Raw genomic sequence first — 24,034 nt, 5'->3', positions numbered from 1 at the left:
CCTGCCTGAGCGTTATTCATTCAGGAGTCCTCATAGTTAACAAACTAGTCACAGGCGCCGCCGTGGCAGAAAACATGTATCGATATCCCCCAAATCAAAGGAGAGGGCTAAGAAAGTGTGGGTGGGGGAGGAAGGAGCAACAAGAGTGAGAGCTGGAGCTGCCAATGGTAATAAACTAGCTCCTGTCACTGAATTTGAATGGAGAACATAGAATCAGTGGCACTAGGACAGAGGTTGGTGCTAGGGAGGAGAAGGAGACTCCATCACCTTCCTGTTCTTGGCACTTTTCCTCCGCGGCATGTTGGCTGTTTGCTCAGACAGGGCTGTCTCTGTGATGTGCCAAGACAGATTCAAAATCACAATTTTGGGGGTCTTTGGGCTTGAGGTTTGGACCAGCCTATTATAAAGATAGGAGCTATTTGGTCAGTTTGGATCTGGATCCAGGTTCAAGTCCATCTTCAGTTCTGTTCCTTCTTCTCTTGCCTTGTTTTCTGGGAGCCAGTGCCTTATGTCCCATCAGGACTAAAGCCAGGCAGCTGTGGTGAGCGTGTGGGGTCTCAGCCAAGAGGCCCTACCACTCAGGGCCCTAGAATAGGGCTCCTTCCCCTGCACAGTGTAGCAGACCCAAGCAGTCTGGAGCTTCCAGACACAAGGGAAATCCCCAGAGCTCCAGAGCAACCTTTCCCTCAAAGCCATAGAGCTGGACTAGCTGGGGATCGCTGCAGGCTCGCAGCATCTCCACCTGCACAAGGCCCAGGAACCATGGCAACCACCCACTACAGTCCTGCCAGAGCAGCTTGTCAAGTACCATGCCCTCCCCCCCATGCCACGATCTCCCTTCTCCCCAAGATGGGCATCACAGCACATCTTGCCCCTCCCTTCCCCGGAGCAGGGTAGCCCGGCAATTGCCCCTCCCCCAGCTAGGCATCCCAGCACCGACCCCTCCCCCAAGCTGGGCATCCCAGCACCGACCCCTCCCCCCGAACTGGGCATCCCAGCACCGACCCCTCCCCCGAACTGGGCATCCCAGCACCGACCCCTCCCCCCGAACTGGGCATCCCAGCACCGACCCCTCCCCCGAACTGGGCATCCCAGCACCGACCCCTCCCCCCGAACTGGGCATCCCAGCACCGACCCCTCCCCCGAACTGGGCATCCCAGCACCGACCCCTCCCCCGAACTGGGCATCCCAGCACCGACCCCTCCCCCGAACTGGGCATCCCAGCACCGACCCCTCCCCCCGAACTGGGCATCCCAGCACCGACCCCTCCCCCGAACTGGGCATCCCAGCACCGACCCCTCCCCCCGAACTGGGCATCCCAGCACCGACCCCTCCCCCCGAACTGGGCATCCCAGCACCGACCCCTTCCCCCGAACTGGGCATCCCAGCACCGAGCAGCTCACCCCACCTGCGAGGCTGCCTCCCGGCTGCGGGCTCGCTCTGGGGCCGGGCTGGAGCGGAGAAATGCAGCGTGGCCCGCTCGGCCGAGCCTTGCCCCCGGGCTCAGGCGCCTCGGAGGCTGCGGCAGCTCGGGCCGGGCGGCTGCAGCGCCGAAGGGGTTAAGCGCGGCCCCTTGCCGGGGGCTGCTCCCGGGAGCCGCCGCGCGCGGAGAAACTTTCCCTGCGCCGGGGGGGGGGGGGGAGGCTGAGCCGGAGCCGCGGGGATGCTCGGAGGGGGGCGAAGCGGCCGCTGGTCCCCCCCCTCCCCGTGGTTGGCTGCGTAGAAGCGGCCGCTCCTAGCCAGGGGGGGGGGGGGGTGATCCGCAGGCTGCAGCGAGCCGACACCCCCGGGAGGGGGGCGCTGGAGGGGGCTGTTGGGTGGCCGGTCTCAGCCAACCCCCCCCCCCCCCTCCCGCTTCCCGGGATTCCTCCCCTGCCGCGTGCGGATGCTGCCTGGCGCGGTGCGGCTGCTCGCCCCCGGCTCGCTGCCACAGGTTAACGAGCCTCGGGGGGAGCGAGCTGGGGGCGGGAGGGGGAAGGCTGCTCCCCCCCCCAGCCCTCCAGTGAATCCTCCTCCCTCCTCTCGCTGCCCAGCTGCGCCGGGGGCTGCAGGAGGGACGCGCGGAGGGGCTGCGGGTGGTGCCGGAGAGACTCGCAGCCTGGTAAACTGCATCCAACCGGGGGGGGGGGGGACATTAGCCGCCGCTCTGCGGGCTGAATGCAAAGGAGCTGGCTAGAGATCCGGGCTCTTCCCCCGCCCCGCCGGGCAGAGGGACTTTCCCTGGAGCCCTGAGCCCTAAAAACAAGCCGGCTACTTCGGGTTTAATCCCCCGCCCGTGGGCCCCCGCAATGCTGGAGTGCGGCGACCCAGGCGCTAAGGGAACCAGCCTGCACCCCTGGAGCTGCAACCCACGGCGTGGCTAGAACCGGGGGCCCCGGGGCTCCGCCACGCCCCCTGGCTGGAAGTGCTTCCAGGGGGCACAGTGCGCTCCGTGGCTCCCCTGAAGGGAACGCCGCCGCTCCCCAGCCATGCTGGGCTGCCTTGGGCCAGGGGGAGACGTCCCTGGTAGTTGGATTTAGAGACCCGGACTGCGCGCGGCGTGAGAGAGGTGGGGGGTCCAGTCCAGCCCTGCTTCCCTGCCCCCTTCCCAGCCCACTCAGGATGCTGGCCGGCTGGAGAGAGCTCTCTGCAGGGACTGGTGCCACGCTTTGCTGCCTGCTCTTCTTCTGGCTCTTGTACTCTCACCCGCCTAAGGAAGGTAAATCTCTTCAGTATCATACTCCTGCCAGCGCTGCTGCCTTGTGTCTGCTGGGGGAGGGGGACTTTTAAAGGGATTGGGTGTCCTTCTGCCACATGCCACCCCAGACAGCCTGCATCAAAGCCACCTGGTGCCATGTTCCCTCTTATTTTTTTTCCCATCCCTGTGCAAAATAAATGTTGTTCTGTGCACCCATGCATGTGGATGTGCACCACCATTAGAAACCTATGTTGCTGGCTGTGGGTGCTCTGCTAAAAAGCTAGGCCCCTTTGCGTCTCTCCTGGGGGACCACTCAATTGTTCAGCTTTACAGGGAAAGCTGCCTGGTATCATGACTTTTACATAGATTTCCCCCTCCCATCTGGGATTTCCCATAGCAGAGCCCTTGGGGGCACAAGGCAAACTTCCCAGCAAGGGTTCCCCACTGGAGAAGAGGTTCAGTCTACTACTAGGCTTGGTCTTTGGTTGCCAAGTGCCTGGCCAGAACTATGGACTGGTTTTCCATCTGAGAGGTGCTGGCTTGGAGGAAGGGGAGGATTCACCTGACTGGGAATCTGGGGGACTGATAAACCCTGGAAGCTAGAGAGTTCAGCAAGGAGAATTCACGGATGCTGGGCCTGTGTGGTGCACTGGGTCAGAGCTGGCTTCTCTTCCCTATTGCCAGCTGCTAAATCACATTAGATAAAGTCAGTTCTTCCCCAATGTTTCTTCTCCATGTAAAGCAATTGCTGTAGTTGCCATAGAGTGGAGTCATCCAGTGGGAAGGGAAACAGTCCGTGCCATCATGAGTGAGGATGTGCCTATAGGACAATCTCTCCTTTAAGATCTGCAGATACCCTGGGGAAAAGTTTGCTCAACAGCCCGGAGTACAGGACTGGGAATTAGGAAGTCTGGGAGCAACACTTGGCTCTTTCATAGACTTCCTATGGGACTATGGGCAAGTCCCTTTGGGTGCATCTACACTGGACTCTGAGCTTGAAATAAGCTAGGCAATTTGAGCTACCGCAAACTGCATAGCTTATTTCAAGTTAATTTCAAAATAGCTTATTTTGAAATGTGGTACTATGTACACAGAGTACCGAGCACTATTCCGAAACGTCCCTTAATCCTCACGGAACAAGGTTTACAGGGACATTGGAACAGTGCGCCCGTTATTTCAAAAGCTATAAGTCTCTCTGTGCCTTGGTTTCCCATCTGTGAACTGAATCTCATTATGCCTGTGTTTACAGAGGATTGTTTATTAACAGGGGTGAAGTGCTTAAGTGAAAGGTGAAGGGTGCAAAATATTATTGCTATGGGGAGCTGGCTGGGATAAGTTAAAATAAGCCAAGTTATCTTTAATTGAACAGTCACATATAGTGTGGCTTGCAACTTGGGCTCCCAGAGTGATTCTTCTCCCAGACAAGTGAATGGATGGAGAGAGAGAGGTGAAAGTAGGACAGTGAAAGGAAAAATGCCAGATTAAAAATACTCCAGGGAGCCCTGACAATTTCCCTTTCTGGAGCATGCTTTATGTTGTACACTGGTTGAACTTTGTCTAGTTCCATGGGTCCCACTTTCCAGTATTGTCCCAGCTGGTTTCCAGAAGGTACTTTGGGGATGGCCAGACATCTATAAAGTATGAGAGATGGAATCTCTCTCTCTGTGTTGTTTGCTGATGATATTTTATGCAGTACTGATCCTTTTTATATCTGAAATGAAATTCACTTCCAACACTGCTTAGTGTGTCCCCCAGTTCCTGCCAAAATGGGGAAGGAGGGTGTCACATATGACCCAAGGAAATACTGTAGGATATTGGAAAAGACGTGACAGATGGCAGAATGAGGAGCAATGGTCTCAAGTTGCAGTGGGGGAGGTCTAGGTTGGATATTAGGAAAAACTATTTCCCTAGGCGGGTGGGGAAGCACTGGGATGGGTTCCCTAGGGATGTGGTGGAATCTCCATCCCTAGAGGTTTTTAAGTCTCCACTTGACACAGCCCTGGCTGGGATGATTGAGTTGGGGTTGGTCCTGCTTTGGGCAGGACTTGATGGCCTCTTGTGGTCTGGGGCCCAGATTTCTATAATTGAAAAAGGCATGAGAGCTGGATGGAAAAAATGTGGAGAACACCCCTTTTCTATGGGGCCCAATCCTGCAGGAGTGCTGTCCACCCTTGACTCCAGAATGACTTGAGGTTGCTCGGCTCCTCAAAGGACAGGCCCTCAGCTACATATCTCATTTGACTTCCAATATGCTCCTTAGCTTTGTTGCTCCTAATTTGCCGCGTGACTGCTGGGACTGGCAGCAACCTGAACAAACTGTGCCAAGATGCTTGCTCACCCCCTGAATCGGCACCGCTATGCTGAGCGCTTTGGCAAGCAGGCTGCTTCTCCCTCGTCTCTGGAGGCTGCGCTTGCAAATGAGGACGTGAGAGGAGCATTGCTGAGCCATGTGGATCCATAAATAATGCCACAATTATCAACTGTAACTAAACATTTATGCAATAATTCAAATGATGGAGCATTACTCAGTCAAGCAAGAGACCAAGTCTGGCCTCCGGCGTGGAAGAGGCTAGAACTGCGAAAGCCTCAGCTGGGATTAGCAGCGCTATAAGACAGGACAGCTCGGCTACGTCTAGACTGGCATGATTTTCCGGAAATGCTTTTAATGGAAAAGTTTTCCATTAAAAGCATTTTCGGAAAAGAGCGTCTAGATTGGCATGGATGCTTTTCTGCAAAAGCACTTTTTGCGGAAAAGCGTCCGTGCCAATCTAGACGTGCTTTTGCGCAAAAAAAGCCCCGATCGCCATTTTCGCCATCGGGGCTTTTTTGCACAAAACAAATCTGAGCTGTCTACACTGGCCCTTTTGTGCAAAAGTTTTGTGCAAAAGGGACATTTGCCCGAACGGGAGCAGCATAGTATTTCCGCAAAAAGCACTGATTTCAGACAGTAGGAAGTCAGTGCTTTTGCGGAAATTCAAGCGGCCAGTGTAGACAGCTGGCAAGTTTTTCCGGAAAAACAGCTGATTTTCCAGAAAAACTGGCCAGTCTAGACACAGCCCTAGAGGGTGTGATGCTCCCTGACTCCACAGCACCCCCTGCTGGGCCATTTGTAAAGCAGCTGGAACTGGCAGTCATTCATCCATGGTAGAGGTAAAGGACTGCAGCTCACTGATTGCAATGCCAGAGGAAAAGAAACCCCCATTGTTTTTCTGGTTTAAGATATTAAGCCAGAAGAAAGCCCTGCTTAGCAAATAGAGAAAAAGCCTAATCAGAGAGGCAGCACAATCTAGTGGATTGAAACAGGAAATTCTAAATTCAAACCTCAGCTCCGCCATTAATTCCCAGGATAGGTTTGAGAAAATCTTGTGACCTTTCTCAGGTGGTCCACTGTGAATCAGGTGTGACTCCAGTGAAGTTATTCTGGATTTATACCAGTGTAACTCAGCAGAAAAGTGACCCTCTCTGAATTTGACACTCGTGTGTTTTAGCTTCTTCAGTCTGTATAAAGGGGACAGTTGCACTTACCTACACCAGATGTGGTTTGGCAGGTTTAATCAGTTCATGTTCTATAGGCAACTGTTAAGGATTAGGCTCAACTGTGTGTAGGTGGTAAGATGTGTGCATGTGTGTGTCCTAGTGGAGGGAAAAGCGGTTTCTGGTGATTTTGAGGGAGAGTTCCAATTTAAAAGTCAGTGGCACAAAATGACAACCACACACCCATCCTCTCTCTGGCTGGCTGGAAGAGCCTAGAATTCGAATGCCTCTAAGGGAGTTTTGAAATGAATCTTCCCCCCTCTGCCCTTGAGGAAAAGGAGTAGAGAGATTTCAGTGAGACCCGAACATTTTCCAAGCCTTGATTCTCAATACCCTAGAGAGTTTCTTCTCGGACTACTTAGGATGACAACTGAGAGCAGTTGTTTTCTCTTGTAGTTGTGTGAGTGCAGTGAGCTGGCGGCACCGACTCCTTTAATAAGAGGATTTCGTTTGGATCTGTATTAGATGTTTTCTAAGCTGCCATCACTCTTGTGTTGGAAAATTCTGCAACATGTGACACACAAAATCTCCTCCAGACATTGGAAATTGCCTATCATTCAAATGGCCACAGCTAATGGGCACTGTATGTGTGGACAAGGGGGAAATGCTGAATCCTTCTGGTGCAGATCCCAAAGGCATATCCCAAATCAAACCAGAATCCTGCTGAATCAATAGCAAGTCTCTCATTGATTTTATAGGAACCAGTATTTGGCCCAAGGATGCCTGGCTGGGGACAGCAAACAATTCTGGCTACAAAGCTACCAAACAGTAGGCCAAACAGGGCTCATGTTGGAGCTTTCTAGGGATGTAAAAGTGTACAGGTGTAAACGGTTAGCCGATGGGCCCTCACAACATGACCCTACCGTCTGACGCAGGCAGTCACAACTGTTTTATAGGAAGCAGGGATGTTAAAATGCATTAAGGGAAATGTGTAACTGCTGAAATTGTCAACGGTTACACATTTACATGGGGGAGGCAGATTCCAGGAGCTGGTGTGTGTGTGTGGGGGGGGGGGGAGTCTGCTTTTAAGCTCCTGGGGAGCCGACTACCCCCACCTTGCACTGCTGACTCTTACAGAGGACAGACTAGAGCTACTACACGGGAAAGCCACGTGCCCCTCCTCCCGCATGCTGCCGTCTCTGTATCAGGCAGCAGCGTGGGGGCAGAAGGGTAGGTGGGAGCCAGTGCTCGTGGGGAGCTGGCTCCTACAGAGTGGCCTACGCCCACACATCCTGCTGCCTGATACAGAGGCAGCAGCGTGGGGGGCACGAGGGGGGGGCAGGTAGATCCCCACATGCACCTGCTCCCGGGAATCCACCTCCCCCATGTAAATGTGTAATCGCTGAAGTTTTCAGTGGTTACACATTTACCTTAATAAATGCAGTTTAACATCCCTACTTCCTACAGAACAGTTGTGACAGCCTGCATCAGACTGTAGGTTTGCATCAGCAGCAGTGATTCTGCCTGCACCCAGCAAAGGCCAGGAATGGTGGCTGATGCCCCTAATACTCATCCCCCCGACTCCATTTTTAGCAGATTCTCCCCAGTAACTGGTTATGCATTTTTAAAACTTTGGCATTGACAAGGGACCATCGGTGTTATTCATCCATCACTTAGGAATAGCCATAGGGTGCCCATCTCAGCCCAGTATTTTCCTGCTCCCATCTTTCTCCGTGTGGGCTTTTTCCTCTAACAGACGGGTGCTCCAGGAGGTGTCTTACCCATATGAGAAGAGGAGACAATGCTTTAATGCTGTTTTTCGAGGGGCTGCTTGAGAGAAGTGCTAGAAACAGACAGATTTATATTCACTGGCTGTTTTAAATCTAGACACACTCTGAACGCCAGACACGCAATTCATTTCATTGTAACGAGAGGGCATAGCAGCATGTTAAATAATTGCTGTGAGGAACAGAGGATTTGGATTCATAACCCAGGACAAACTGGAGCTGCCCACTGGCATTCGAATAGCATTTCCTGTGCTACCTTTGATGTGCATTTAAAACCCAGGTTACCAACACCATAACTTCCAAGGGACGAACTCCCCTGCCCTTACACTTTACATGCCAAGTTGAATAGCTTGGGCTCATTGAACTAAGCCACTCTTCTGCCATGGACTTGCTCCTGGAGTCCTGTTTCACCCCATATCTAGACTGAAAGCCTTTTGCAGCTCTGGGAATTGCATGTGAAAGCCGGGTTTCCACCCAAGCCACAGAAGCACAAACTGCAGAGTAAGTGTCCTCTGTAAACAGATCTGAGAATCAGGTTGCAAGCCAGGAGTCCACTTTGGCCTCCTCGAAGCTGAGCTGGGAACCACGCTGCGCTTGAATAGTGGTTCCCACTACACGGATTCCTAAGTTGGTTTAGCTGATAAGAGTGGATGGAGTCAAATTTTGTTTGAAAACCATGTTATCCCTCGCTCCCTCCCTATATCCATCCATCCAAGTTATTCTAACACTTTCCCTAATCAGGATCCACCGCCTGTTCAGCAACAGGGGAAGGAGCACTGCTTGTGGCTGGAGGAGACCCAATCAAATTCTCTAGGCCTCCCTCACTTGCCTTCAGTGGGGACCGTCTGGTTTTAGTTCCTGCTAAGCAGGCTCCAGATCAGTGGGGTCACACCAGAATCACAGAGCAGCCCAAAGCTGTTGACGCAGAAAGGGAAGTGGCTAAATGTTCAGATCAATTTTACAAAAAGACTAAGGGTGAACACATTAAAAGGCTGTGTGCCGCTCGGACACTATTGTAACATGAGGCCAGGGGAAGACCAGAGATTTAAGGATCAAAGTTCTGAAAGCTTTGTAATGTTTTGTCCTCTGTTTACCATGAATTAAGGACCTGATTCTGTGACATGGCTAGTGCCTAACTCCTGTTCACTTCAGTGGAGATTCCACCACCTCCCTAGGGAACTCATCCCAGGGCTTCACCACCCTCCTAGAGAAATAGTATTTCCTAATATCCAACCTAGACCTCCCCCACTGCAATTAGAGACCATTGCTCCTCGTTCTGCCATCTGTCACCACTCTGAACAGCCTCTTTCCATCCTCTCTGGAACCTCCCTTCAAGTAATTAAAGGCTGCTATCAAATCCCCCCTCATTCTTCTCTTCTGTAGACTAAACATGCCCGAATCCCTCAGCCCCTCCTTGTAAGTCATGTGCTTCCAAGAGCGGCCTGAGGCCGGCTGTGGCAGCTGGTGCCCTAGGCGGAAGGCACGATTGGTGCCCCCGCCTGCTCGGCCGTCAATGGCCATGACGTAATCATGGGGTGCCCCGTGACGTCATCATCAGGCGCCCAGGCCGGCAGCACCCTAGGCAACTGCCTAGGCTCATGGGCCGCCCCTGTGTGCTTCAGCCCCCTAATAATTTTTGGTTTTCTCCGCTGAGCCTTCTCCAATGCGACCACATCTTTTCTGTAATGGGGAACCCAGAATTGGAAGCAATACTCCAGATGTGGCCTCACCAGTACAAATAATCACATCTCTAGATCTGCTGACAATTCTCCTACTAATGCACCCTAATATGCCATTAGCCTTCTTGGCTACAAGGGCGCCCTGTTGACTCCTATCCAGCTTCTCATCCACTGTAAATCCCAGGTCTTTTTCTGCTGACCTGCTTATCCAGTCGGTCCCCAGCCTGTAACAATGCTTGGGATTCTTCTGTCCCAAGGGCAGGACTCTGCACTTGTCCTCGTTAAACCTCATCATCAGATTTCTTTTGGCCCAATTCTCCAATTTGTCTAGCTCACTCTGGACCCTAATCCCTACCCTCTAGGGCAGGAGAGGGCAAAAGTGCCTCCAACGGCCAGATCCGGCCTGCCAACCGAGTGGATCCAGCCCACAGAAGCCCTGCCACTCCCCTGCCCCCAGGGTCAATCAGGGCTCGGGGGCAGGAGGAGCGTGCGAAGTTTCCGTTTGCAGTGCTTAGAAGAGCCACGCGCTCCTGGCATTGCGGGAGGAGACTTTGTGTGCTCCCCTCGTCCCCAAGCCCTGATTGACCTGGTGGCAGGGGCGGGGGAAGTGCGCAGTCTCCTTCCACTCTGCGAGGGGCTCGGCACTTCAAGTCAACGAAGGGAGTCTAAGCGGGGCGCTCTCTTGCAGGGCGGGCGCAAGGAGCAAGAGACTTCACGTGCTCCTCCTCCCGGGGGGGAGCATGCGAACTCTCCTCCCACTGCCAGGAGCGTGAGTAGCTAGAGGGAACCGCCAGCTGTTTAGAACTGCTGGTGGTTCTGTTTGTGCACTTCCCCAATTAGGGTCTGTGGGTGGGGAAGCACAGATGCGTAATGGCCTGTCCCCTTCTGTCTGAGGCCCCACCCTTTCCAGGGTGGTCCAGGGCCACTTCCAAAATTTCTGAAGTGCCCCCGGTCAGAAATTATTGTCCATCCTTGCTCTAGCGTATCTGCCTTCATCCCCTCATCCAGGTCATTCATAAACAAGAAGCTTCCTCTTCTCCTAACTTAAAGCAAGGCCAGGACAACCGGCAGCTCTGGGAAAAGGACTGGTTTCCATAACATGCAAGGGAGGGGCTGCTGTTCAGAGGGACGTGATAGGAGAGTGGTCACTGAGCACAAGCTGTCCTCAGGGGAGAGCTATGCAGCCGGAGTGACGACTGGGCCAGCTGCACCGCCAAGGGGCAGGGCTGTGCCATTTTGCCTGTCACCAGAAAAGGTAAGTGGGGGTCCACTGTGTGGGAGGCAGCTTCTGCTGCCCTCTCTATGCCGCCCGGGGAGTGGGGGAAGGAGAGAGCCCCTACTGCTCCCCCATCCTGGTGAAGGTCAGGGGAGAGAGAGAGTACCACCCCTGGGAGGGGCTGTGAGGGAGGTGACATCCGCCATGGGAAGGTCCAGGGGGGCAGGGAGAGAGCCCCTGCCAGCCTAGGAGGGGCTGGAAGAAGGGAGAGTGCCCCTGCTACTCTGGGCCACCTCCAGGGAGAAGCCAGTGGCCATCCCCACCCTCTGTCCTCCCACCCCAACCTTCACCCTCATACCCACCCATATCCTTGACCTCCTGCCCTGAACCCCCACATCTCCGAGGCCCCGCCCTGACTCCCGCACCCCCTATACCACCATGAAGGACTCAGGCAATGCCAGGTAAGTCTTCTAGTAAGGAATAAAGGACTGGGCCCTAATTAATCAAAACAAACCAAACAGGGCATAAAACAGCATACTGGAAGGTAAGTCAGAGCTAATGAATGCCATTCTAATAGAAACATCTTATCCACCCACAGCTACTTACTCAGATAACAAATAGCCTAGTCTAGGAAAGTCCAGATTGAATTTATTTATTACAGGCCAAATAAATATGATAAGGCTGCCAAATGCTTTCACATAGACACCAATGATCTCATAGGATTTCGTCTATGCAATCTGGAGAAATATGAAGGAACGTGGCAAGTGTTTTTATCCAGCTAATGGGGTAAATGGCACACAGGTGGGTTTTTTCCACTCATTGGAAGGAGCAGGACTGTCAGAAATAGAGAGAGGGCTGCAGCTGGGGTGTCAAGGCTGTTCCCCACTCTGGCAGAAGTGGGGGCCCACAAGAGCACCCTAAAACTTGCTTCTACAGGCTCTGGTACAAAAACTTCCCCCCAAAAATCCTAAGACACAGATTTTGGGGAATCCGCTGCCACCATCAAATACTTTTGAATCCCCAACAGAGTGGATACTTGAAACCAACCCCAGGGGTGCTCCATGCTCTTTCCCCCCCCAAAAGAGCTTGAAAAAAGAAAAGAGAAAAAACAAGCTGCAGTCTGTGGTAGCTGACCCCTCCGTCAGGCATACAGATACACCCAGACAGACCTTCTGGGATACAACAATCAACCAATACCAGTTAATTAGAAAAAAGTAACAAACTTTTATTATCAACACACAACTACAGTTGCAAGCATAGTAAAGTGGTTAGATGGGAAGAGCCACCAATTGATATAAATACTCAGGGAAAGTCCCTGCGCTAAAAACTTAGTTTTAAAAGGGAAAAAAAACCCACTTAAGCTCAGATATTATTTCCACATCCCCGAACAAGGCAAACAATACATCTTGACAGATTAGCTAAACTTTTCCCTACTTACACTTTGTAAGAAGTCCATTCTTGGAGAGAGAAGTGTCTCCCATCTCCCTCAGTACTTGGAAGAAATTGCTCTGCCTCTCAAACACAGAAGAGAGAGAAAAACCCCTCTTTGCCAGTTTGAAATGCCTATCTGCATTGTTATTGGCTGACCACCCCATACCTGCCTAATCACCAGGTGCTGGTCAGCACTCCTGTTTATGGCACAAGGCTTGCAAGAAGGGAAAGAGGAATCATTCATGTTGTTGTGTAAGAAGTTGTGTCATTTTCTCGGCCACCCCTGTGGTTAAAGGGAAGAGCTACATCTACACTGGCATGATTTTGCGCAAAAGCATCCATGCCAGTGTAGACGCTCTCTTGTGCAAGAAAGCTCTGATGGCCATTTTAACCATCGGGCTTTCTTGCGCAATAAATTGATGTTGCCTGTCTACACTGGCCTCTTGCGCAAGACCAGTTGTGCAAGAGGGCTTATCCCTGAGCAGGAGCATCAGAGTATTTGCACAAGAAGCCCTGATTTTATACATTAGAACGTCAGTGTTCTTGCACAAGTACTCGCGGCCAGTGTAGACAGGTGGCAATATCGATCAAGAAAACAAGACGGCCACCAACAAAAAGACCGGAAGCAATGCCTTCCCTGGGTCTTAGTGCTCAACCATCTCCCCGTGCACTTAAAGGGGCCATGCTATTTTAATGCTGTTTTATTTTATTTTGCTTAATAATTTTTGGGGTCCTTTTTTTTTTTGGCTCAACAACTTTGATCTCCCCCCCCCCCCCCCCGCCTTTTTTCCCCCCAACAGAATTTTTCCCCCAGTGGTTTTTTTTGGGAGGGGCGGAGGTCGGTATTTTTGGTGAAATCATCTGGCAACCCTCGGGCTGTATGTACATTGCACGCTGCTTGTACAAGAACAGCCGTACTGGCGCAAAAACCTGCCAGCTGTCTACACTGCACGCGTGTTCTTGTGCAAGTACATTTACAGCACAGTGTTGGAAAACAGAGCTTCTTCCGGAAGAGTTATTCCTCTCCCCAACAGGAATAAGCCCTCTTGTGCAAGAGCTCTTCCACAAGAGAGCAGTGTAGACAGACAACATGAATTTCTTCCGCAAGAAGCCCCTATGGTTAAAATGGCCGTCAGAGCTTTCTTGTGGAAGAGAGCATCCACACTGCCATGGATGCTCTTGCACGAAAGCACATCTCTTGTGCAAAAGCACATGGCAGTGTGGACGTGCTCTTGTGGAAGATTTTTTGCACAAGAACTTTTCCTCAAGAAAGTTCTTGTGCAAGAAGCCTGCAGTGTAGACGTAGTCTAGGAGTCTTGGACCAGGCAGACCAGGCCTCGCTCTATGCTGGGCTGGATTAAAGAACTTCTGATCCTTGCCTGCTACTGCAGTTGGGCTCAGCACGCACCCAGCCTGCCAGTTTTGCCTTTCCGTCCCCATGCTACCAGCCTGCCCTGTGCAGAGGTGCTAAGGGATCAGAGTAAAAAGACTCCCCCACCTCCATTCGGTCAGGGGAGAAGACCCATGAACCTGTCTAAGCTATTCCCAAGCATCACGGGACAGGAAAGAAGCTGAGGGAAGGTGCTCAGTGCCTGGCCCCCAGGGGAGGTGAAAAACCTTTGCTCTAGATGGGGACATGTTCCGAGTTGTCCTGACTCAGACCCAAGTTCTGTGGGAGTTGTTCCTCCCAGGAACTGTTGCATTGAGACCTCTGTGGGCTTTAGGTTTCCTTTCACCAGCTGGAGACCATGGGAGCACCTGGCTGTTAGCTTCTCTGAAAGCCAGGCCCTAGCTGGTTGGGCTCCCAAGAAAGAGACACCCAGCAAGCAATGGCATTTTTTGACTTGTGGCCTAGCGCAAGCAGGTGGCCAGTGACAGAGCTGGGCCTAGAACCCAGATGTAAGAACATAAGAACGGCCGTACTGGGTCAGACCAAAGGTCCGTCTAGCCCAGTATCCTGTCTGCCAACAGTGGCCAATGTCAGATGCCCCAGAGGGAGGGATCATAACAGGCAATCCTCACGTGATCCTTCCCTGTCACCCATTTCCAGACAAACAGAGGCTAGGGACACCATTCCTACCCATCCTGGCTAATAGCCATTGATGGACCTAACCTCCATGAATCTATCTAGCTCTTTTTTGAACCCTGTTAAAGTTCTAGTCTTCACCGCATCCTCTGGCAAGGAGTTCCACAGGTTGACTGTGCACTGAGTGAAGGAAAACTTCCTTTGGTTTGTTTGAAACCTGCTGCCTATTAATTTCATTTGGTGACTCCTAGTTCTTATATTGTGGGAATAAGTACATACACTTTTCCTTATTCACTCTTTCCATAACAGTCAAGATTTTATAGACCTCTGTCATATCCCCTGAGTCTCCTCTTTTCTAAGCTGAAAAGTTCAAGTCTTTTTAATCTCTCTTCATATGGGGCCCATTCCAAACCCCTCATCATATTTGTTGCCCTTTTCTGAACCTTTTCCAGTGCCAATATATCTTTTCTGAGATGAGGCAACCACATTTGTACACAGTATTCAAGATGTGGGCGTACCGTGGTTTTATATAGTGGCAATAAGATGTTCTCTGTCTTATTCTCTATCCCTTTTTAAATGACTCCTAACATTCTATTTGCTTTTTTGACTGCCGCTGCACACGGCGTGGATGTTTTCAGAGAACTATCCACAATGTCTCCAAGATCTCTCTCTTGAGTAGTTGTAGCCAAATTAGTCCCCATCACGTTGTATGTATAGTTGGGATTATTGTTTCCAATGTGCATTACTTTATATTTATCCACATGAAGTTTCATTTGCCATGTTGTTGCCCATGTGCTGCCTCCTGGTCTTATTCCTAGGGTAGCCCCCCGAGCGCAGGTGCCATGCCCATCTGACTGTGCAGCAGCTGCTCAGTGTCCCCTTCTCTTGCTGCAGGGAAGGAGCTGGAGGTGGGGATGTGCGAGATCACAGCACTAAACCGAGACCTCAGCCATCCCAGGAGGATGATCGCCCGGCAGACAGCACGTTGTGCCTGCAGGAGAGGCCAAGTCGCCGGCACAACGAGGGCAAAACCTGCCTGTGTAGATGGTAAGAGAGCGTAGCACGGTTCCCATCCATGCTTCCCACACCAGCTGCTCCAGAGAACTCGGGGCTGGGTCATGAGGCCACCTCTAGCCCCTTGGTTCCCTTTATGCACACCATGGTCACATGCAACTTTGTAGTGACAGCTGCCTCAGGCCCTCTTGTCCACATGGGCATTGAAGCAGCCGTGCTCCGCACCCCTGGCTAGAAGCGGTTTCCATCATGGACAGGGATCACCATTTGGTTCAGTGGTTCTCAGCACCCACACTAGACAAATTGTTCCAGCATCCCTGTGTGTTCCGGGCACACCGTCCCCTGTCATCACTGGGAGCTACTAACCACACAGGTGACATGACACACAGCCAAACAGCCTGCTCATGGTCCAGCAACGTCCAGCTGTATCCGCGTTTATATCCGTTGGTAACAAGGCCGGGGGAAGAGGATTTTTGCATGGCCAGTTTCTGCAGCTCTACTGGTGGAGGAAGAATAAGATTCAGTAGGAGTGAGGGGCGTTCGTTTTCCAAGTTTATTCATTCGTAGGCTCCTATACATTAAGCCAGCCAAAATGCCCTTCTCCTGGAGGCTGACAAAGCTACCAGGAGTGCAATAGGAGATGCTGATTTTCGCCATCGGGGCTTTTTTGTGCAAAACAGTTTTTAGCTGTCTCCACTGGCCCTCTTGCGCAAAAGCATTTCTGGAAAAGGGCTTTTGCCCGAACGGGAGCAGCACAGTATTTCCGCAAGAACACTGACAATCTTACATGAGATCGTCCGTGTTCTTGCGCAAATTCAAGCGGCCAGTGTAGACAGCTGGCAAGTTTTTCCGCAAAAGCAATTGCTTTTGCGGAAAAACTTGCCAGTCTAGATGCAGCCTGGGAGTTTGATGCCAAGATGCCTTTGGGAGCTCTTTGGAAAACCTTGTCCACAGCATCATTCCAGGAGCTGCTGGGTACTGCTGAAAATCCGGCCCTTATTTAGGTGCTTTAAACGGGTGTAGAGCTCTTTGGAGTATCTGGCCCCTTGTGGGAAATGCCTCCATAAAATCTGGCTCTGAACTCTTTGGAGAGTCCAGCTTCACAAGCAAACTTCTCTGCACTCCCTGGCAGGGAGGCAGGAGCCACGTTGAGGATCCTCTGGTTGGAGTTCTGCAAAGAAAACCCCACTGTGGTTTCTCAGGTTGCTGTGCCCTGCAGCTGTCAGAGGCCCGGCAGAGCCCCGGCAAGGGAGGGACATGTCATCTCACATGGCAATGTGTAGGGAATGTGTCCCTCACTGGGGGCAGGTTTCCTATGTGTGGGAAACATGAGAGGCTGCTCCAAGTCTCTGGCCTGCAACCTGCTGTTATCTCATATTGGTACAGTTACAGATTGTAACTTTCTGCCTTACACTGTTACTAATGGTCTCCATTCTCTCTCCTTGTCTCCTCTGCCCCGTGACACAATTTTTATTTTGCCCTGTGTTCTGCCTAACCCAACCCTCCTTTCCCCTCTCTGATTCTACTTTCCTTAATTGTCCCTGTTCTTGTTTAATCTTGTGCCCCATGCATATCCATCTATCCTTCTATACACCCATCTTTCCTTCCCTGTACACCCCCATCCATCCCCCCACAACCCCCATATACACTGTCTCTCCATCCTCTGTATATGCCTTTCTGTATATCCATCTCTAAACACCATGTATCTATCCATCCCCATTCATGTCTCTATCCCTACACACACACCCACACGCCTTTCTATCCATCTATCCCTATATATACCATCTCTCTCTATGCCCATCTTTCCATCCCTATATGCATCTGTCTCTGTATCCCTATATATTTATGCCCCCTGTATGCACACCCACCTTTCTGTCCATCCCCATATATGCCCGTCTAATTTCCCTTTGCACCCTGCTTCTCTCTCTCCCTTGTTCCCGACTCCTGCTGATTTCGCCCTCCCCGCTCCATGCTCTGTTACCATCCTGCTCTCTCTGGCAGCTCAGCTCATTGCCAGTAAGCAGTGGTGTGGGATGGAGCCCTGTGACGAAGAGGAGCAGTGCACTGTGTTAATAAATCGGTCAGGCTGGAGCTGCACGAGGCGACTGGGCCGCATAAAAACCGTCACAGTAAGTAACCTCCTTGCAACCTGCCCTCCTGAGCTGGGAGGAGAAACCTGCTGGGGACGGGGGCGAGGGGCGGATGTCCAGGTTGGAAGGTGTCTGGAGAGAGGGGTTAGTGTGAGCTGGGAAGGAAGGTGAATCACTGGGGCTGTGTCCCTTCTCCAGGGGTGAGCGAGGAACGCCAGTCTCCATGCATGTAAGAGTATTGCTATTGGGGCTGCTGGGTTCCCCTCCTGTGCCAAGGCTGCAGCCTGGAACAGACCTGGACACGGCCGACCTCGGACACCTGCACAGACTGGTGCACAGCTGGTTTAGTGCCAGCCTGTCCCGGCGCCACACACTGTAACAGAGGCAGGTGTCTCCCGCCTACTCCAGTCCCTGCCGTTCCCAGCAAGGGGTGCTGTAGGGCATGGCAGAGCAGCAGGACCGTGGGGGAGACGAAAGGGGGCAGCTGCCAACAGCCTGTGCTTTCCTGAGCTCCCACAGGAACGCTGGGGTAATGTATAGGCTTCTGGGGAAAGGACAAGCCCTAACTGCAAAACCTGCCCTTCCTGCCCCCAAGCATTGTGTGTGTGTGGGGGGGGGGGGTTGAGATCAGTAGTTCCGGTTTGGCCTATTATAGAAACAGGCGCCACTTCGGGGCTTCAGATCTGGGTACCGATTCCAGGTGCCTCCCAAACATTGGGGTATCCGGGGTCTGAGCTGGGTCCCTTTTCTGTTAGGCGGCAGGCAGCGGAGTGGGGCAGAAGCCCGCTTTCGGCTGTGGGGAGGGCTGAAGGAACACCGGAGGAGAAGGGGCTGTTTATCTTGCACTTCAGGGCTGTCAAAGTGACATGCTTCTGTAGTGGCATCCCCAAACCAGACGCACCTGCGTGGCTTCCCCCTGCGTGAGGCCCACGGGGCTGCGCTGCAGTCAGCTCAGCAAGTGAATAACAATGAACGGGGAGCTAGACACTGCTGGCAGGAGCCCCAGAAGTGCCGCCAGATATTTTATTAATGTCAGAGACATTAAGATGGAGAGAAAAGTGAATTACGCTCCCTGCAGGACAGGGGAGACAGGCATTGGCAGGCCACGGCCGTGTGTCTCGTGGGCAGGCGGTCCTGTGAGCATGGCTGTCCTGGCCCCTAGCCAGCTCCAGTTCCTGGGATTGTCTCAAGGCACGACGGGAGGGATGCTCTGCTGCACAGGGAGGAGTAAGGAGCCATTGCAGAACCCTGGCTCTCTGGCTGGTTTAGAACGAGCTGCCCACGGGCAGGGCTGATTTCTGGGCAGTGCAGTGGAAAAGGCCTTTCCTGATTCGTATCACAGGCACAGCCAGACTGGGGCAGACCAAGGGCCCATCTAGCCCATTATCCTGTTGCCAGCCGTGACCAGCACCTGCTGTTTTGGAGGAGGGTGCCAGAAGCCTGTAATGGGCAGCTATGGGAAAACCTGCATTATCATCATCTCCTCCTGATCCCGTCGGCTACCGCTACACTGGAGCCTTCTTGCGGAAAAGCATATGCAAATGAAGCGCGGCATGGAATATCGCCACGCTTCATTTGCATAATTAATTAGCAGCTGCTTTTGCGCTAGAGGCTTTTGTGCAAAAAGGAGCGGTGTCGACGGCTCCTTTTTCCGCAAAATCCCCTTTTGCGCAAGAGCCGTTCTTCCTCATTTTCTCATCCTCTTGCGCAGGAGAGGGGTTTTGCACAAAAAGGAGCCGTCTACTCAGCTCCTTTTTGCACAAAACCCTCTTGCGCAAAAGTGGCTGCTAATTAATTATGCAAATGAAGCGCGGCGATATTCCACGCTGCACTTCGTTTGTATAAGCTTTTCCGCAAGATGGCTACAGTGTAGCCGTAGCCTTAGAGAGATCAGGTTCAACCATGTCTAGCCCTTCTAAAATGCTGGCTAGCAATAACTACTGTATGCTCCATTTGGATATTCAAGGGATCCATGTACACATCTAATCCCTTTGTTAATCTTGCTAAACTTTTAGGCTGCGTCTAGACTGGCAAGTTTTTCCGCAAAAGCAGCTGCTTTTGCGGAAAAACTTGCCAGCTGTCTACACTGGCCTCTTGAATTTGCGCAAGAACACTGACGATCTCATGTAAGATTGTCAGTGTTCTTGCGTAAATACTATGCTGCTCCCATTCGGGAAAAAGCCCTCTTGCACAAATAATTTGCGCAAGAGGGCCAGTGTAGAGAGCTAAAAAGTGTTTAGCGCAAAAAATCCCCGATGGCAAAATGGCAATCGGGGCTTTCTTAACAAAACTGCATCTAGATTGGCACGGACACTTTTCCGCAAAAAATGCCAATCTAGACGCTCTTTTCCGCAAATGCTTTTAATGGGAAAACTTTTCCGTTAAAAGCATTTGCGGAAAATCATGCCAGTCTAGACGTAGCCTTAGTGTCAGTGACTTAATGTGGTGGTGAGTTCCAATGACAAACAATGTGGAAAATTACAAATCTGATTAGCTGTGTATCTATGAGAGATCAAGACCTGATCTGCAGCCTTAAGACTCTGTATCCAGCACTGGTGTCCCATCTGGGTTTGTCAGGGCCGGGTTATCAGAGCCACTTCTGGTAACAGCAGATACTAGATCCAGTGGCCCAAGAGATCCCTTCACAGCGTATGCCCCTATGATGATGGAGTACTTTTAGAAAGGATGGGCATTACCTGCATGGTTGGTACCAAATCCTGCAATGAGGTTTACCAGCTAATTCGATTTAGGGGCTTTAAATCGGAATCCCGTTTCACTGCCGCGTGTAGACGCGGGCAGTTACTTCGGGCTAGTCAATTTCTAAAATGGCGACCAGCCGGGAACATGCAAATCAAGCACGGGACATTTAAATCCTGGGCTTGATTTGCAATTTCGGTCGCCCTCATTAGCCTCCCTAGATCGATCTAGGGGGCTAGTGTAGACGTACCCTTAGGGAAGAGGTTCTGAACCCAGGGATCTGACCACATGGCAGATGGGCCATGACTGCCTTGCCCTACTCCTATTGATAAATGTCAGGGCGAGATAATGGCAAAACAGGGCTGAGACACGTTGGCAGAAGGGCAGGACGAGCTTGCCCTGTGGCTAGACACTGGCATTTGAACTCCGCCCATATACTGTGTCCAGGGCCCTCCGCTCAGTGTCCCCCCCCGGATCCCCTGTTTGGGGCCTGCACCCCATCCCTGCAGGCAGACATCGCTCCTCCCCCTGCTCTTCTGATCTCTGGGTTAGGACCCTTCCTCCTCGGAACGGGCAGAGCCACGGTGCCCTGAACTCTCCCCATCTCCCTAGCTGGACAGAGGGACAAGGGGCTGAGCTAACTGAACAGGGAGGATGCTCCAGGTAGGAGACGGCTGCTGGGCAGGGTCTGACCAGGCCCGGAGCACCCAGAACTGTTGGAGGAGGCGGAGAAGGATGGGGGGGAATTGACAGGCTCCCTGTCTGCTTTGTTTCCCCAGGTCTCCTGACAGCAGCAGCTGATGGCCTGAGCCTGGCATCTCCACTCCTGGCTGATGCAGCAGTACAACGACCGTCTCCCTGGGGCGGGGGCTGGCCCCTCTGGCTGCATCCCCATGGGTTGGTCTCCTTGCAGCAGGGCCTGTCGGCCTCTGCTTTGCTGCTGCACACTGGACAGAGCTGCCTGGGCTGGGGGCTGCTCTGTCGCCAGCTGGGATGATGCCTCCAGCTGGAGAGATGGGACGGGATTATCATCTGGAGGGATTTTCACTGAAATGCACCTTTCTGCAAACCTTTTGTGGACAGAGGTAATGGCCCTGGGGCACCCAGAGGGTTCAAAAGCAGCATCTTTGCTGTGGCTGGCTCTAGGTCACTGGGGAGCGGCCCAGATCAAAGACCCAAGGAGGAAACAGACTCAGATGGATGTTTAACCAGAGCCGAGTGGAGCGTGGGGGGGTCAGTCCATCACCATGATGCAAACGCTCTTGTATTTCTCTCCCTCACCCCAATCTCCAGAGTGAAAGGGTGCAGAGGGGACAGCTCTCAGCTACGGTCCTTTCAGCTCTACCCCACCAGCTCATCTGCAGTCCTTTGGAGAGTTCCCTGACACTGGGAGGGGCAGAGAGAGGCAGCCCCCACCCTGCCGCGCAGGCTGTTGTGGGTTGTTCTATAGGCCCGACGTGGATTGAAGGATTTCCATTTGCAGCTTGCCCATCGGCAGCTCACAATCTCCCCAGGTGTAGTCAGAAACCAGATTATTCCTAGGAATAAAATCTGAGCCTCTCACCTACTTGCAGTTAATTCATCGTGGGGTGCATGTGGGGAAACCTTCAAACTGAGTCAGGTTAATTGGTTGTGATCGGTCCCAGTGTGGTGGGTTTGGGCCTTGATTGACCAAGCATCACTTTTGGGATGGGGACACTTGCTCCCACGAGAGTTCTCCAACCTCGTGGACGCGGGTCCGGTTCTTATAAGTGGAGAACGTTCGCCCTGTGCATGGGCGGCGGGGGAGGGAAGACAGAGGATGGAGTGAGGCTGTTGTGTGACTGAGCTATAGAGTTGGAAGGGCTTGTTTGCCTCACATTGGTCTGATCCCTGGGTGGGAATAGAAGGAAGGTCTGTGGAGCCGGTCAGGGTGCTGGGGAAACACTCAGCTGTGTCTATACCAAGATTTGGAAGGCATTCGTGGCCTGGTGCAGACGGGCAGTGTCCAGTTAACATGTCTTGCAGGGCTCATGTCAAAGCCTGGATAACTCCAGTAGCACGTACTCAAAGCACACTGCGTAGCCCCTGCAGGGCTGTTAACACCTTCCACATCCTTGTCTTGGCAAGGCCCAAGAGGTGCTGAGCGCTTACAACCCACTCAGAAGCCAAGAGCTGCTGAAATTGCTTGGCACCTCTCACGACCAGGCCTTTTATGTCTGCTCTGGTTGCTCTATAGACTATAGAAAGGTTTATGGAGGTCAGAACTACACAGCTGTGAAAGAGAAGGCTCCTGTCCCGAAGAGTTTATCCTCTGAGAAGGGCCTGAATCAAAGCTGTGGGTGGAGACATCCCTGAGCAGCAGATGGGTTTGGATCTTGGAGCTTGCATGTTCTCCAAGGTACCAACAGATACAGGGCCAGGAGAGCACATGGAGAGCAGTGGGCTTGTGTCTGGACACTGGTGCAGACAGGCCCCGCAGAACGACGGGTTCTGCATGGGGGGAAGGACACGTGCAGGAAATGTCACCTGTAATTCAAGGGGCAGCGTGGGAGAAGGCAGGCTGAGGAGAGACCGCACAAGAGCAGCGTGGCTCGAAGTCGGCAGAAGTCCCTGAGACACTGGCGTAAAAGAGGAGCGGCTCAGGGACAACATTCAGTTCAGCTGCCCTGAATGCTAGACAACGGGGCAGCATTGTCCAAGAGGGCTCTTGCTGTCAGGCCACAGGCATTTCCTGCCCCGGCTGCCCGAGTGGCTTTGTAGTTGGGGATTGCAGGGTGGGTCTGAGCCTGGGTTCCACTTTTCATTCTCTGCAACCAAGCAATATTCGGGGGTGTCCTGGTCCTGGCCTCTTCCATGCTGTCTACAGAACTGCTGCTAGGGCAAGATCCCCTGTCCTGGCCAGCCCGACCCCATCACCTTGTAAATATGAACAGGGGTCCACCCCACCCCATCTTGGGAGCGGGACTCAGCCGAGGGACCGTTCCCCCTAGAATACGTTTCCTGCACACTTGTGATGTTGACAATGTACGGAAATAAAATTCTAACTTTATTAGTCAAAGAGACCCCTTCCGGTCAGGTATTTGTCTCTGGTGATGCTTTGCCGTTAGCCGCTCCACAGCAGCGAGGGCAGGGTGGGGGATGCTCCTGGCGATGGCTCCTACGGAGCAGGCACCTCTCACCAGGAATCAGTGGTGACATCCTGGATGTGGTCCTGCGGTCCCTCCACAGACAGGCGGATTGAATGGGAAGCCCTACACTGCTTCAGGCCTCATGGCGAGCCAGCACACTGCAGCCACCACCGCCTGTTTCAGTGGCATGCTCTCGTTCCCTGACCTTGGGCACAGCAAACCAGCTTGGACTGGCCAGTGAACTACAGCAGCTGCTGTGAGGTCCCAAAGCCAATTGCAGTCTTCTCTTGCAGCCCGGTTGGATAGAGGGCTGTGTTTTCCCGAGGTTGACCTTATGGGAGAGTCTTTTCCACAGCCCCATTCCCACTGGAATGTCTGAGCCAGCCTACCCCATTCCTGCGTTTATCCTTCTCACACCTCCACAAGAGAGAGGGGAAGTTATGCTCCCGCTGTATAGCGTGGGGAAGCCTAGGGTTGCCTGGTGTCCGGTATTCACCTGGACAGTCCGGTATTTTCGCCTCCTGTCCGGTAAAAAAATTCAGAGACTACCGGATGCCTGAGATGTCCGGTATTCTCTGAATTTTTCCCTAGCTAGGAGGCGAAAATGCCGAACACTTGGCAACCCTACAAACACTCAGTGCCGGGCCTCTCCCCCGCCCCCGAGCCTCTCCTGGCCCCCAGAATCCCCAGCCCCCCGACCCCAGCCCCCATGATTACCTGGTTCCCCAAGACTGCTGGCAAAAAATGGCTGCCGGCCAAAAGACCTAGGGGAAACAGTGCTCAGCCGCTCCCCTGTTTCTATCCCTGCACTCACTCTTAAAGGGGACATGCTG

General features: G+C 52.7%; 1 protein-coding gene across 1 annotated transcript; it reads left to right on the top strand.

The window, feature by feature from the left end:
- The first annotated feature begins 1,434 nt into the window (after positions 1-1,434).
- LOC102456604 (chemokine-like protein TAFA-5) lies at positions 1,435-23,133 on the top strand. The gene is made up of 5 exons (XM_075909897.2): positions 1,435-2,101; positions 2,592-2,698; positions 15,185-15,337; positions 17,306-17,433; positions 20,871-23,133. Exons 2-5 carry the CDS (start codon positions 2,602-2,604, stop codon positions 20,877-20,879), a joined length of 387 nt encoding a protein of 128 aa, XP_075766012.1. The 5' UTR covers positions 1,435-2,101; positions 2,592-2,601; the 3' UTR covers positions 20,880-23,133.
- The last annotated feature ends 901 nt before the right edge of the window (positions 23,134-24,034 follow it).

Source organism: Pelodiscus sinensis, chromosome 27 (genome assembly GCF_052426305.1).
Source record: "Pelodiscus sinensis isolate ZL-2025 chromosome 27, ASM5242630v1, whole genome shotgun sequence".
Classification (NCBI taxonomy): Eukaryota; Metazoa; Chordata; order Testudines; family Trionychidae; genus Pelodiscus; species Pelodiscus sinensis.
This window is presented reverse-complemented; position numbering and strand designations above follow the sequence as displayed.

Bases quoted from the DNA above. Each gene is read 5' to 3' on its own strand.
- LOC102456604 (XM_075909897.2), top strand. From the start codon at position 2,602: ATGCTGGCCGGCTGGAGAGAGCTCTCTGCAGGGACTGGTGCCACGCTT. The intron at 2,699-15,184 runs GTAAATCTCTTC...CTCTTGCTGCAG, and splicing joins CTCTCACCCGCCTAAGGAAG to GGAAGGAGCTGGAGGTGGGG. The intron at 15,338-17,305 runs GTAAGAGAGCGT...TCTCTCTGGCAG, and splicing joins AAAACCTGCCTGTGTAGATG to CTCAGCTCATTGCCAGTAAG.